The following is an 11918-nucleotide window of genomic DNA, read 5'->3' as shown; positions in this document are numbered from 1 at the left end:
GTTTGCTTACATCACACCCTCCCTAAACCCTATTAATAGTTTTTGCATCAATGGGGTAGCATCGGTCGGTAAAACTCGAGTGTTGGTAAAACCTAGCCGTTGTCGATCCCGGGTATTAAGGTGGTCATTCGATCTACGCAAATGCGGTCGTTGTCACGTTCGTTACGATACATGAACTAACAAAACGGTTTTCGATCGGTTTTCGGTACGGTACTTAAATTAAAAGAAAATGCGGTGAGTCTCTGCGAATTCAGTTGGTTTTTTGTCACATTCGTTACGATACGGAACTAACGCAATTTCCTACCCTAAATTGATAACATAAAATGTGTTCGATCAGATTCATGACCCTAACTTTTCTTTTGGCTTCAATGGCGGCGATTGCACCAAAACAATGCATTCAACGCAAATATACTAACGTTGAAAGACAAAATTAATAACACATGCAATAAAAAAAATAAAACAAAAAACCCAATATTTGCAATAGCAGAGACTCGAACAGGGTAACAAACAGGCCACATCTTCCAAAGTAAACACCACAACCATCCAACTGAATGCTTAACTAATGTCAACTCACGAAACTATTATCATATATTCTAAAACATACTAACACTACATTGTGCCTACAAAGCTCTTAAATATACTAATTAGATAATAGGCCATTCTCAAGAAATGCATTTTATTGAAATGTTTTATAGCAGGTTACCTAAGAATACACATTTTGTTGTTTTATTTTAATAAAGGTTTTTAGTAAAGTGGATAAAGTTGAATTTTTTTGTAAAACCTTTAATTTAAAGAAACTAAGGATAGAACTCACTCAAACATAGCTGACTTATAATATGCATATCAGATTGATTGCAAGAGTTGTTGATTTAGGACGGAAGGCATTAGCGGGCTATCCAAATTAGAGACTAACATCCCTATTTATGATAATTATGTTATTGTTTTAGCAAAGTTTTACATTTAATGTAGTATGTTGAATGTTTCCGATGTGTTATGCAATGAAAATATAGTTTTAAAACAATGCCTTATAAAGTTATAAGTACATTTAACCCTTGTAAAATTATAAGTACATTTAACCGCTATGAGGTATCCGGTTAACCGGTTTGAGAACTTTACAATTGGCATGTGAAGAAACTGAAATGGTTTTCAACCATATCAAATAATGGAGGAAATGATAGTGAGCCCGGTATTTTAGTACATTGACTGGAACAAGTGAAACTTCATCTCCACGTGTTGCATGGAAAGCAAAGAAACTAGTTATCAGTGCCTTGTGCCTAGATGGAGAACATGATACGTGAAAAAAGAAAATAACTATCAAAAGAAACTAGCTATGGTTTGATAGTTTTGGCTGGTTTTGTTTAGTAAGAAAACTAGCTAACGTTTAATAAGAAACCCGACCAACCCGGCATGTTTTGTTTAGTTTAAAAAAAAATACATTCTTGTTTTTGGCTAGGTCAGAAATTCTGTCAACCAAACCATGAACATGACACGTGATAGGTCCAAAAAACCTATCAAGTAAACAACGAACATGATATGTGAAAAAATAAAATAAAATAAATTGTCTACCTTCTTTATGTCTCTTGTAACACTAGATTAAATCAAAGTGAAAAAACTTACTTAGCTAGCTAACCATGACAACCCGTATCAACTATGTTGTTAAATTTACTAGGCTATACAAAGGTTTTAGCGTAGAGATAGGGTACAAACCCATCCGCATTACTAAGAGGAACTGTTAAGACACTGACAAGTTCCACATGACAGCAGCAACCATCCGCGGACGCCCCTTTGCTGCATGCGGACCAATCCTTGATATAGCATAAAAAGCTCGCGGGAGTGGTCCCGTGAGCATGAGATTAGTCACCCGCATAGGAGACAAGCAGTACATAACGGATAGTCCCAGGCCATCACAATTCAAAATTCCTTTGTGTGACAGTTAGTACAAAAAGAACCACAAAGGCACGGTGGGCTATCAACGGACGCCAACACTATACCTCCAGGTGACGGATGTCCTTATCCACCTGTCAAATCCAACTAGAGACCTCTTACGTGCTCAACCATGATAATAGAAGGTTTACAGTTAGTGAATGCCTAGCCAACCCCTTCTCTACCTCTCCGACTATAAATAGGATACTTGACAAATGGTTTAGGGATCCACACTCTCTTACTCTTATAGTTACTCTCTAAATACTCATACTGATTGACATGCCTGAGGGTGGTTACGAGAAGACACACCCCATCCACCATTCCTCTTTTCATAACTAGCTCACGACGTTTTGTATTGGCTCATAGAGGTTCGATTGCACTAAACCCTCATGTTGAGATATTAGGTTAATCTTCCGTGAGTTGAATTAATGTTTCTTCATGTACAAATTTAATACTGATGCAGTAGCATCTTCTTATTTAAATTCTTATTTTTATTATCTTTTAATATTTTGTGTTTATCTTGTTTCCAAGTTTATCTCATTTTATTTTAGTATAAGTTTTATGTATTATTCAGTTTTTGATTAAGTTTATTATTAAAAGAACATTGTTCTTGAACCTTTGGTTCGTTTTATCGTCTTTGAATAATCATGAGTCTCTCGAGCCATTGATCGCTTCCAAAACTGCATCAGTTGGTATCAGAGCTTTTGTTTCTCAAATGGCTCGACATGGAGATGAATACTTTCTTGTTCGTAGATTCGCCGACATAGGCAACGAAAGGAGGGGTTTCTATTCATGTGCTCGTGGAGAAGATCAATATCCTAATGGCAGAGTCGCCGACCGAGGCAGCGGTGGAGTTTATTCCGACCCACGAGATCTTAAGAAGATCAGACGACTCCGACAACGAGTCCGCGATCTTGAAGAGATTCAACGACTCCGAAAACGAGTCCACGATCTTGAGTTACAACAGGAGATACGCAAGACGGAAACCGAGTCGAGCACCTTCGTCTGGGACGAAGGTGACGACGGAGAGCAGCAGCCGTTTAGCCGTCATCCAAACTGGTTCGATGAACCGATCTATCAAGAAGAGTGTTTATCGGAATTTATCTATGCATCTCCACCGGTTTATGACAATTATGAAGATGAGGAGGATTTGAAGACTGATGTGGTGGATGATGATAAATTGATTCACGTGGCCGATGATGATTCAGATGAACACGTTGGATTTAAAGAAGAGTTCCTGGGTAATGTTAATGTTTATCGTTCGTTCAAGAAACCCCACGTTTTTGAAAATAATGAACGCGGTGGCAGTGTGATTGCTACCGGCTGCAATAAGGTGACTACTGGTGGCGATGAGGTAGGGGGTGGTGTTGGTTTGGAAAGTTTGAATATTGCGAGATCTCCGTAAATTACAAAATATGGGATCTATTAGGAATGCAAATTTTAAAAAGGAAGAGAAGATTGAGGCTGCAAAAAAAGTAGGTATACTTACCAACAATAATATCAATAATTTAAGTGTGCCATGTGTAGGTTATAATAATATTTATGGAATTGGTGATGGAAATATGGATGAGAATCACGAGACTCTCTTGTCCATGCATACCTTTCATGGAATGGATATTCAATTTAGAGTCTATGTGGCGATGGGTTCTAGGCCCATCACTAACAAACAAGTCAATACTCATACGTATCATATGGACCGGGCTAATGTTCCCTTTGAACCGGGTGGCATGAAAATTTCAAAAGTGAGCAAGAGACGAGTTAGTATTCCATTTGAACCTGGTGGTCTATCTTTGAAGTTTTCAAGTTTGTTTTTAAAGATTTTCAAATTGTCTAGCAACAATGACAAAGGAGCCTGTCTTTTATTTCGGGTTATTAATGATTTTTTCTATGTTCTTACGACTCGAGGATGAGTCTTTTTCGAAGACGGGGAGAAGGAGGTGAAGAAGCCTGGGAACCCGATAGACCCACGTGGTACAAATTTAGATCCGGGTGAGATGAACCATGAGGTTGAGGTGTTTAGGCGGGTCATGGTGTCAACAAATAAGGAGCGGGTTGATGTTCCTTTTGATCCAGGCGGGTATGGTCCGAAGGCAAAACTCGAGGACGAGTTTTTCGAAGATGCAGAGTATGATGCAGGAGCATCTTCTTATTTAAATTATGATTTTTATTATCTTTTAATATTTTGTGTTTATCTTGTTTCCAAGTTTATCTCATTTTATTTTAGTATAAGTTAGGGTTTAAAGTTATGTATTATTCAGTTTTTGATTAAGTTTATTATTAAAAGAACATTGTTCTTGAACCTTTGGTTCGTTTTATCATCTTTGAATAATCATGAGTCTCTCGAGCCATTGATCGCTTCCAAAACTGCATCAAATACAGTGGTATACTTTTATACGGTGGCTTTTGAAGTTTTGGAAAGCCAAATCATTTGACCTCTACTAGGACAAACCATGCTAAATCGATTTTCTTTGCTTTCGGTCCACGTCTTCCACCTCAATAATTGCTAAAGTAGCAGCTACAAAATAAACTTTTTTTGAAAGTAGATTTAACGTGCTAATATCTAAATGTTTTTTGGTTCGGGTCCCCTTAAAATGTTGTTGAATGTTTATGTTCTTAGTCACTTTCGTTTTAACTATTGAAGTGTCCTCACGATCATGGTGTGTAACGTGTTAGGATTTTACACTCATCTATACTTGCCAGGAATTTATGGTCATTTTTTCTATAAGTTCAATTCATGACAAAACCATAAATCTAAATTGTACCCGGCATGAATGATTAGCAGAAAATTGTAACCGGTGATCAAGCACTTCATTTAGATGTAACGAATTTAGAAATTCATCTAGGTAGCCCAAGGCATGGATCTGGCTCGAGAATGGGTGGACGAAGATAAGTTCAAAGGTTGTTGGCTTAGAGTTTAGTAGATGTTTCTTTTTTTTTTATAGAGGTCATGGCTCTCTTGGCCTTGTTTTTCATTAACACTATTATTATCTAATTCTTAGTTACTGTATATTTAAGATTTTAGAAAGTTAGATCAAAAAGTTAAATACACAATGTTTATAACTAACCATATAAAAAACATAAACGTATGTGTTTTCATTATACAATGTTTTATAATCACTAACCATATAAAAAATACATAGAACCCATTCAATAAATGTATTAAATAAGACTGGATATATAATTTACAACATATATAACCAGTCCAAAACATAAAAAGGAACTAAAAGTGCCAACTAAGGCATGAATGATGAAATAACACAATTACTAAAAATAAAAAGGTGACATGTTAGGCTAGAATCTAGATTGGTCTATGAGCAAACCACCTCTTAACTATCTCGAAGCATTCTGCTGGTTTGAACTCTGGAGCTGTGTGGCCGGCTCCCTGCATAGATCACAAGAAAATATTATATATTGTCTCTATTGATTACAAGTATAATTAATCTTATGAATAATATTATTTATAATTATACATACCTTTACAGTAGCAAATGCCAAAGTATAGTTATCACGAGCATAGGTTGTTTTGTATCCTCCATTTTGACCGTTGACATAGTATGCCTCCCAGTCACTATCTGTGATGCTCAAATTCAGAGAATTTATCCATGCGCGTGTGCCCACATGTGAAACCATCATGTCATGATCTCCACTGTATCATGTGTACATACATTTTAATTCATTAAATAAATATATAAATTCAGATATATAATATACGTATAATAGTTAATTTAATTAAACATGATTACCTGAAAATCAAAGCTCTACAGTTTCTCTGTGTTAACTTTTGATGGTAGACAACACTGCTTTGGACATTGAATTCATATTGCGGCATTGAAGGTTTACCGTAATTGTATTTCATGTCAAGATTGCACAACAACCATTCCTTCACCGTTCCCTAATAATATATAATCACATCCATCATCTATAAATTACTCCTCTCATACAACATATTAAACACATGTAATGTACTTAATCAACGATCGACAACTTACCTCTCGCACGTTAAGTGCTTTCATTACATTTTTGTCATTAGCCCAAAGAGTTGCATAGTCATAATATACACCCTAACAAAACAAGACAACATAATCATCAGTCACATGGGAGGCTTCAGAGGGTGTACGAGCTGCACCATCGGCCGGGGCACATAAGTTTCGGGGGCATAAACTTTTTTATACATATTACATATATATGTTTTTTAGTGTTAAATATAAGATTATTTGCAATGTTTTATGAGATAATTACATGCTCAGAATGGTTTCTGCTTATAATAAATCGGTCAATAAAAGTTTTATCCATATACATTAGCGAATAAAATATTTTCGTTAAGGCCTACGGGACTTTTTATTTTAACTCGGCCAAGGTATTAAAATACTTAGAGACGGCCATGATCAGTCATATAACTCAGCTCAATTGCATGAAAAGTGAGAGAACTAAATTACTCACTCGGCAAACAGCACCATCAGTTAGAATAGATCGTGCAGGAAGCATTTTAATTGCATTCTCCTTTAAAATCCTCCGGCTACCCTTTGTAATAGGATTTCCACCTCTAACCAAATTGGTTGCTGGATCGCAATCAGGATCCAAGATTTGTTGAATGTTGATGTCTCCGACACGCTAATGTTAAAAACATAAGTTAAATAACGTCGAACAAAATGATAGCGTTTATTATAAAATACTAAAATAGTATGTTATAGACGCTTACTTGGTTAACTTCATCAATATCCAACATGCATTGCAGATTGTTAGAGTCAGCTTCTGCATAGTTATAATTGCAATCCTTTTGTGTTGCCTATATATAAAAGTTCATATACACATAAGATGAGTTATATTTAACACATATATGAAATTATGAATGAAACTGTGTAATTAATGGATGAATGGGAATTTAAATATATCGATCATGTCACCTCGTATAATTCTTGAGAAATAAGTGCCACGCGATAAGCATATTCAAGTCTAGAGTTGATGTCACCAGTTTTGTCGGTCAACGGGTTTCCTCCCATGTATCCCTGCGAATTCGAACGTTAGACAATATATTGACATGAAAGTAAGTAGCTAGGTTACTTAGGTAGCTAGGTTGTTACTTACTTGAATGTTCACTTTCGGTTCTAGTCCTTCATCGTTACCTCTATATAAGTTCTCAGTGATCATCGGAATGACAATCCCAGAATAAGAAATGCCAGTAATATACATGGGATTTTTCAAAAACCTTGGATGATCCCTAACAAACTGCATGCGCGATAACAATTTAATTAAGTAAAATCATTTTTTAATTAAATTATACTATATATATGTATAATTAACCAACCTTTCGCATAAATTCAGCTGTTTGTGCTGCGGAATCTGTATCACTGGAACGCACGGCATCTGGAGTTGTAGTATACGAATATCCGGTTAATGTTGGTGCATCCAGATATATAATATTTGCCACCTTTTACAAATCACATAACAAAAAACATTATTTTAATAATTGCAGCACAAGGCGGGACACGTCTGAATTTAATGAAAAACATTATGTATACCTTTGTCCAAGAATTTGGATCCAGTTGTAATGCTGGGACATTATCCATATAACTCCCATACTTAATTTGCATTGGACCTATATGTATACACAAAATTAGACATATGATATATATATATATATATATATATATATTCCTTATAAAGACTTATCCTTCAAATTAACATAGTAATCTTAGATAATAAATGTGCCTGTTTAACAAATTTAGGAATGAAACATTAAAACACATACAAAATTACAATTTCAATAAATCTTCTCTCACTTCATTTTTATCATAAATTATAGCCTGTGTGACTCTCTTCATTTCCACAATATTAATTTTTTTATATGTTTTTTGAAAGACCAATAAAAAGTTCTATTATATAACGAAATAAAGTCACCCCTAGGCAATGATTACGACAATACTACCGCCATTAAAGCCTATTACGCACACCAAACTTAAATCCCCACCATCTCTTTCATGTTAGGTTCGACCACTTCGATCTATACCTCATCCAAAAATAACTCAACGCCTTTATTTCACGATATTATCTATAATTCTAATTTCCATAACTTGTTTCAAAATGGGTTTTCTTTTCTCTTTTCATTTTTTATTATATATGCATGTGTTTCCTATGAGTGCTATTAAGGTAACAGGAAGAAGAAAGACAGGCTCTTAAGTCTTATCTACATAATATTAAATAACGACGATGCTTCGTTTAACATTAGTTTATTTTTGTCCACCAAGTTGTCATACAAGTTGTATTTAGAAATAAACGTGGGGTAGTTGAGTGTCAGAGATGGATAAAGATCACACTTTTGACCCATAAATTTTGATTGTTAAATACAATAAATTTAAAATAACTATTTTTGATAAAAATAATAAATATCATTGATAGTACTAATAGGTTTATTAAAAACAATTATATAAACCAAATTTATACTCTATTGACTTGAATACTTGATAGATAACTTGCTACGTTATATCTAAAAAAAAACTAACTTTTTATTAATTTATGGGTAACACACGTACAACAGTACATAGTTTGATGCAAAACTCAGCAAAAGTATTAAAAAGGTTGCATATATAGTGATCTGACGTAAGCTTTAGTATCCTCTAGCTGTCTCACACATGTTTGATGCATATCATTCAAAGGGTAAAGGTTTGATGCATGTGATCACTTAAATGCTATATCAACTATTAATTTGTAATTAGACTTGTACGTTAAAAACTGTATTTACATTCTCGCTATATTAATGTTATTGAGTGCTACGAGAAAATCACTTATTGATAAGGATTTTTTTTCATAGGGCAATTGGGGGCTTAACAATAACAAGTATATGGGGCAATCAGAATTTTGGTGGATATTTATTTTCATAGGGGGGCGGTTGACCCCATCGTTATGCCAATTGCCATTGGTCCGCCCAAGGTATAAATGGTTTTGGCATGTTATAAGGGGGTGTTTAGATGCACGTTTAAATTTTGTTTACGCTCAAGGCAATTTCATAAAATAGTAACCAAGTTTTAAAAGTGTTTCAATTAGGCCACTCAACTGTAAAAATTGTTTTAATTTTAATATAATTAACATTTTTATTTTTTTTAAATATAACTACATATATTGCAAATTCCGACCCCCACATCTTATCCTCCATTTCTTTCTTGACGCACAAAAAAATCGATAATACTCTATTTGAAGATTTAGTGACCCGATTTGAGAAAAATATGTATGAGTGACCTAATTGAAACACTTTTAAAAGCTGGTTACTATTTTATGAGATAATCACTATTTAATATTTTGAAAAAGAAAAAATGTTTGGCAAAGCCCCTCCAAAAGCTTCAAAATGGTGTTTTTCAAAAATGTTTTTGCTTTTAAAAAATTAAATAAATAAGTTTGAAAAACTTAACACCCCGTATCGGTCAGAAGGTTTCAATAATCTCTAGATTTCATCGGCGGATGACCAAAAATGGGCAGAAGAAAGACAAGGTTTACATGGGGTTTGCGTTATGCCCTTGTTATTTACAACATGTGATTATCTATAGATCACAATCCATGGGTTTTGAATCATAGCAAGAAAACTATAACTTAAAAGGTACAATGTAATTTTTAAAAGGTAATTAAATAATAAGCACTTGTGAGTTGTGACACATATGTGAAATGAGTTAATGACAGAAAAATTTATTTTGGAAGAAAAGGTTGTAAAGTCAAGTAAGGCGTAATTAATCAAAATGATTTCTATATAGAATACATGAACAAGTAGACTAATTAAATAATGTTGGTACGTATATACTTAAATTAACGTTGATCTATTAAAGCTAGCAGTGACGTAAGAGATACGTACGTACCTATTTCAAAAAAGAATGCTCGGAGAGTGCCACAACCGGGTCCTCCGGCGAGCCAAATAATAAGTGGATCTTCATCCGGGTTTCCTTCAGACTCAACAAAGTAGTAAAACAGCTGCACAGCTTCATCTTCTCCAACTCCTATGTACCTGATCCATCATATATACATACACATGTCATATGATATATGGATATAATATAAGATATATATGTTGGTTGGTAGATAAGTATGTACCCGGTTTCTAGTTTGAAAGGGAGAGGACCAGGATAACCGGGTAAGGATTTAACGATGGTTTGAGAGGATACAAGGATGGTGGAAGAAGCCAAAACAAGGATAAAGAGGACACAAATGTTTTGTTTCTGCATCTTTGTAATGTTTTTATTATTCTTTTTTCTTTTTGGTGAGTGGAAATGTTTGGCTGGTTTGTTTTATAGGGAAGAAATATGAGATCCATGAGGGGGTTAGGTATGGCTTAGACCAAACTTAAAAAAAACAATATTGGCTGCTGTGTTTTTTCAAGGTCAATAATGAAATGTTTATAGTTTATACCCAAGTAAAACGTGCTTGTTTTTTAAGTTATAAAAGACAAGTTATATTAATTAGTATATAGCGACCCGGGTCCCGACCCACCTGTTTTGTTAGCCGGGTCAAAGATTATTGAGTTTCTTAGTTGCTGCTAAGAGAATCTGTCCTTGGGGAGCACCAGATACAAAAATAATCAAGTTTAAGTTTATAATGTTTAAAAAGGTTTTTATTTGGAACAAATGGGTACCGTTGTTATTTGGATGGAAGACGGAGATGAGAAGGATATCAATCTCGGACGCTTTGCGTAGACGAAGGGTCCTCCGTGAGACTAAATGGTGCCCGTTATGTGAGGCTTTGTTGGAGTCGGTGGATCATATTCTAATATAATGTTATGTAGATCGTAGTCTTGGACTCTTGGATATATGGCAATTTGTTAGTTGTTGGTGGAACATTCCACTGGTCTATGCATTTGAGGTGAATGATTTATGAAAGCCACATCTTAACGTAAACGGGCATGAAGGTAAACGACGAGCCATCCAATCAATTATACTTACGACATGTTTGTATCTATGGAAGGGGGAAATGGAATTATCTTTAATAATACAAGGGTGCCGATTATTGGTTTCAAATAAGATATAAAACGGTTCATATTCCTACGGGTGAAGAATAGGAGAAAATGGTCGGGTTAGATTGGGAGGCGTAGTGCTCTTCTTTTCATTTTGAAACCATTGTGTAATATGACGTATATGTTGTAATTGGGTGTAAGTATGTAACCATGGTGTCGTTGTGACTAATTTCTTGATAGTCTCAATTTTTTTTTAATATAAATTGGTCATTTAGAAAAAGAGCTTAATTGTATAAATACCTATCCATGGCAATTGAAATGGGATAATCAGAATCTATTCTCTAAATCCTTTTCGTTCTTTTTGTTTACTCAAATTCAGTCAATTATTCTTACATTGGAGGGTCAGTGTCGTTCCTAAGAAAAAAAAGTCCTTGACTTGAGGCATGTAATAAAAATGGACCCTGAAATACAAACTCGATAACTCAAACATAATTCAGATAATTATGATAACAATAAACAAAATAAAAGTATTTTAGCAAAACGCTCTAACTAAATTACTTAAACGAATCGTGAAACTCTTCCGACATTTTTGAAAGCAAAGCCTTCGATCAACTCTTTGTAATCTATGGTATCTAATATATTGTTCTTAATAGCAATACATACCAGTTCGTTAAGTCTTGTTGAGACATTGTGAATCGTAGATAGAACTTCAACAATTTCAACTTTGAAAAGCTCCCATATGCTGATGACACCGTGACCAGAATAGTCAACAACACTTTATATGCAATTAACGCATTAAGATAAAAGACATTCATATTGTTTAAAGCATGAAAAGAGTTAATAACCTCGCTAGGTAAAATATAAACAATAATGCGTTATAAAACGAAAATGTTTCAGATTCTTTAAAGCATCTAAAGGGCTAAAGGGCTAATAACATCAGGTAAAAAAGGTATCATACAACTTTAACTCCACGTAAGGCACAATTTCATTCCGCTAAGTGAGAAATATAGAAGATTGTTGGAGAACATTGATTTCATTGTTAGATTCAGCTGGGTGAGAACATTGA

At 34.5% G+C, this 11918-nt stretch overlaps 1 protein-coding gene across 1 annotated transcript; it reads right to left on the bottom strand.

Moving 5' to 3' along the window:
• Positions 1–5090: 5090 nt before the first annotated feature.
• Positions 5091–10180, bottom strand: LOC143553891 (serine carboxypeptidase-like 17). The gene is made up of 12 exons (XM_077043781.1): positions 9997–10180; positions 9765–9910; positions 7443–7519; positions 7229–7351; positions 7009–7149; positions 6828–6929; positions 6623–6709; positions 6364–6534; positions 5913–5984; positions 5667–5815; positions 5398–5569; positions 5091–5305 (listed from the first exon to the last, which is right to left on the bottom strand). The coding sequence occupies exons 1-12, from the start codon at positions 10125–10127 to the stop codon at positions 5222–5224; spliced, it is 1455 nt and encodes a 484-aa protein (XP_076899896.1). The 5' UTR covers positions 10128–10180; the 3' UTR covers positions 5091–5221.
• Positions 10181–11918: the final 1738 nt, after the last annotated feature.

Source organism: Bidens hawaiensis, unplaced genomic scaffold (genome assembly GCF_021521415.1).
Source record: "Bidens hawaiensis isolate Kalapana, Puna unplaced genomic scaffold, B.hawaiensis_p1.1 tig00017405_1, whole genome shotgun sequence".
In the NCBI taxonomy this organism is placed as follows: Eukaryota; Viridiplantae; Streptophyta; class Magnoliopsida; order Asterales; family Asteraceae; genus Bidens; species Bidens hawaiensis.
Note: the sequence above shows the minus strand (reverse complement) of the source record. Positions and strands in the feature narration are given on the sequence as shown.

What these genes read in the sequence shown, in the direction of transcription:
- LOC143553891 (XM_077043781.1), bottom strand. Translation starts at nt 10,127, where the DNA reads ATGCAGAAACAAAACATTTGTGTCCTCTTTATCCTTGTTTTGGCTTCT. An exon ending in AACCGAAAGTGAACATTCAA is followed by an intron (nt 6,930 to 7,008) that starts GTAAGTAACAAC and finishes TCGAATTCGCAG; the next exon opens with GGATACATGGGAGGAAACCC. An exon ending in ATATTGATGAAGTTAACCAA is followed by an intron (nt 6,535 to 6,622) that starts GTAAGCGTCTAT and finishes TTTTAACATTAG; the next exon opens with CGTGTCGGAGACATCAACAT.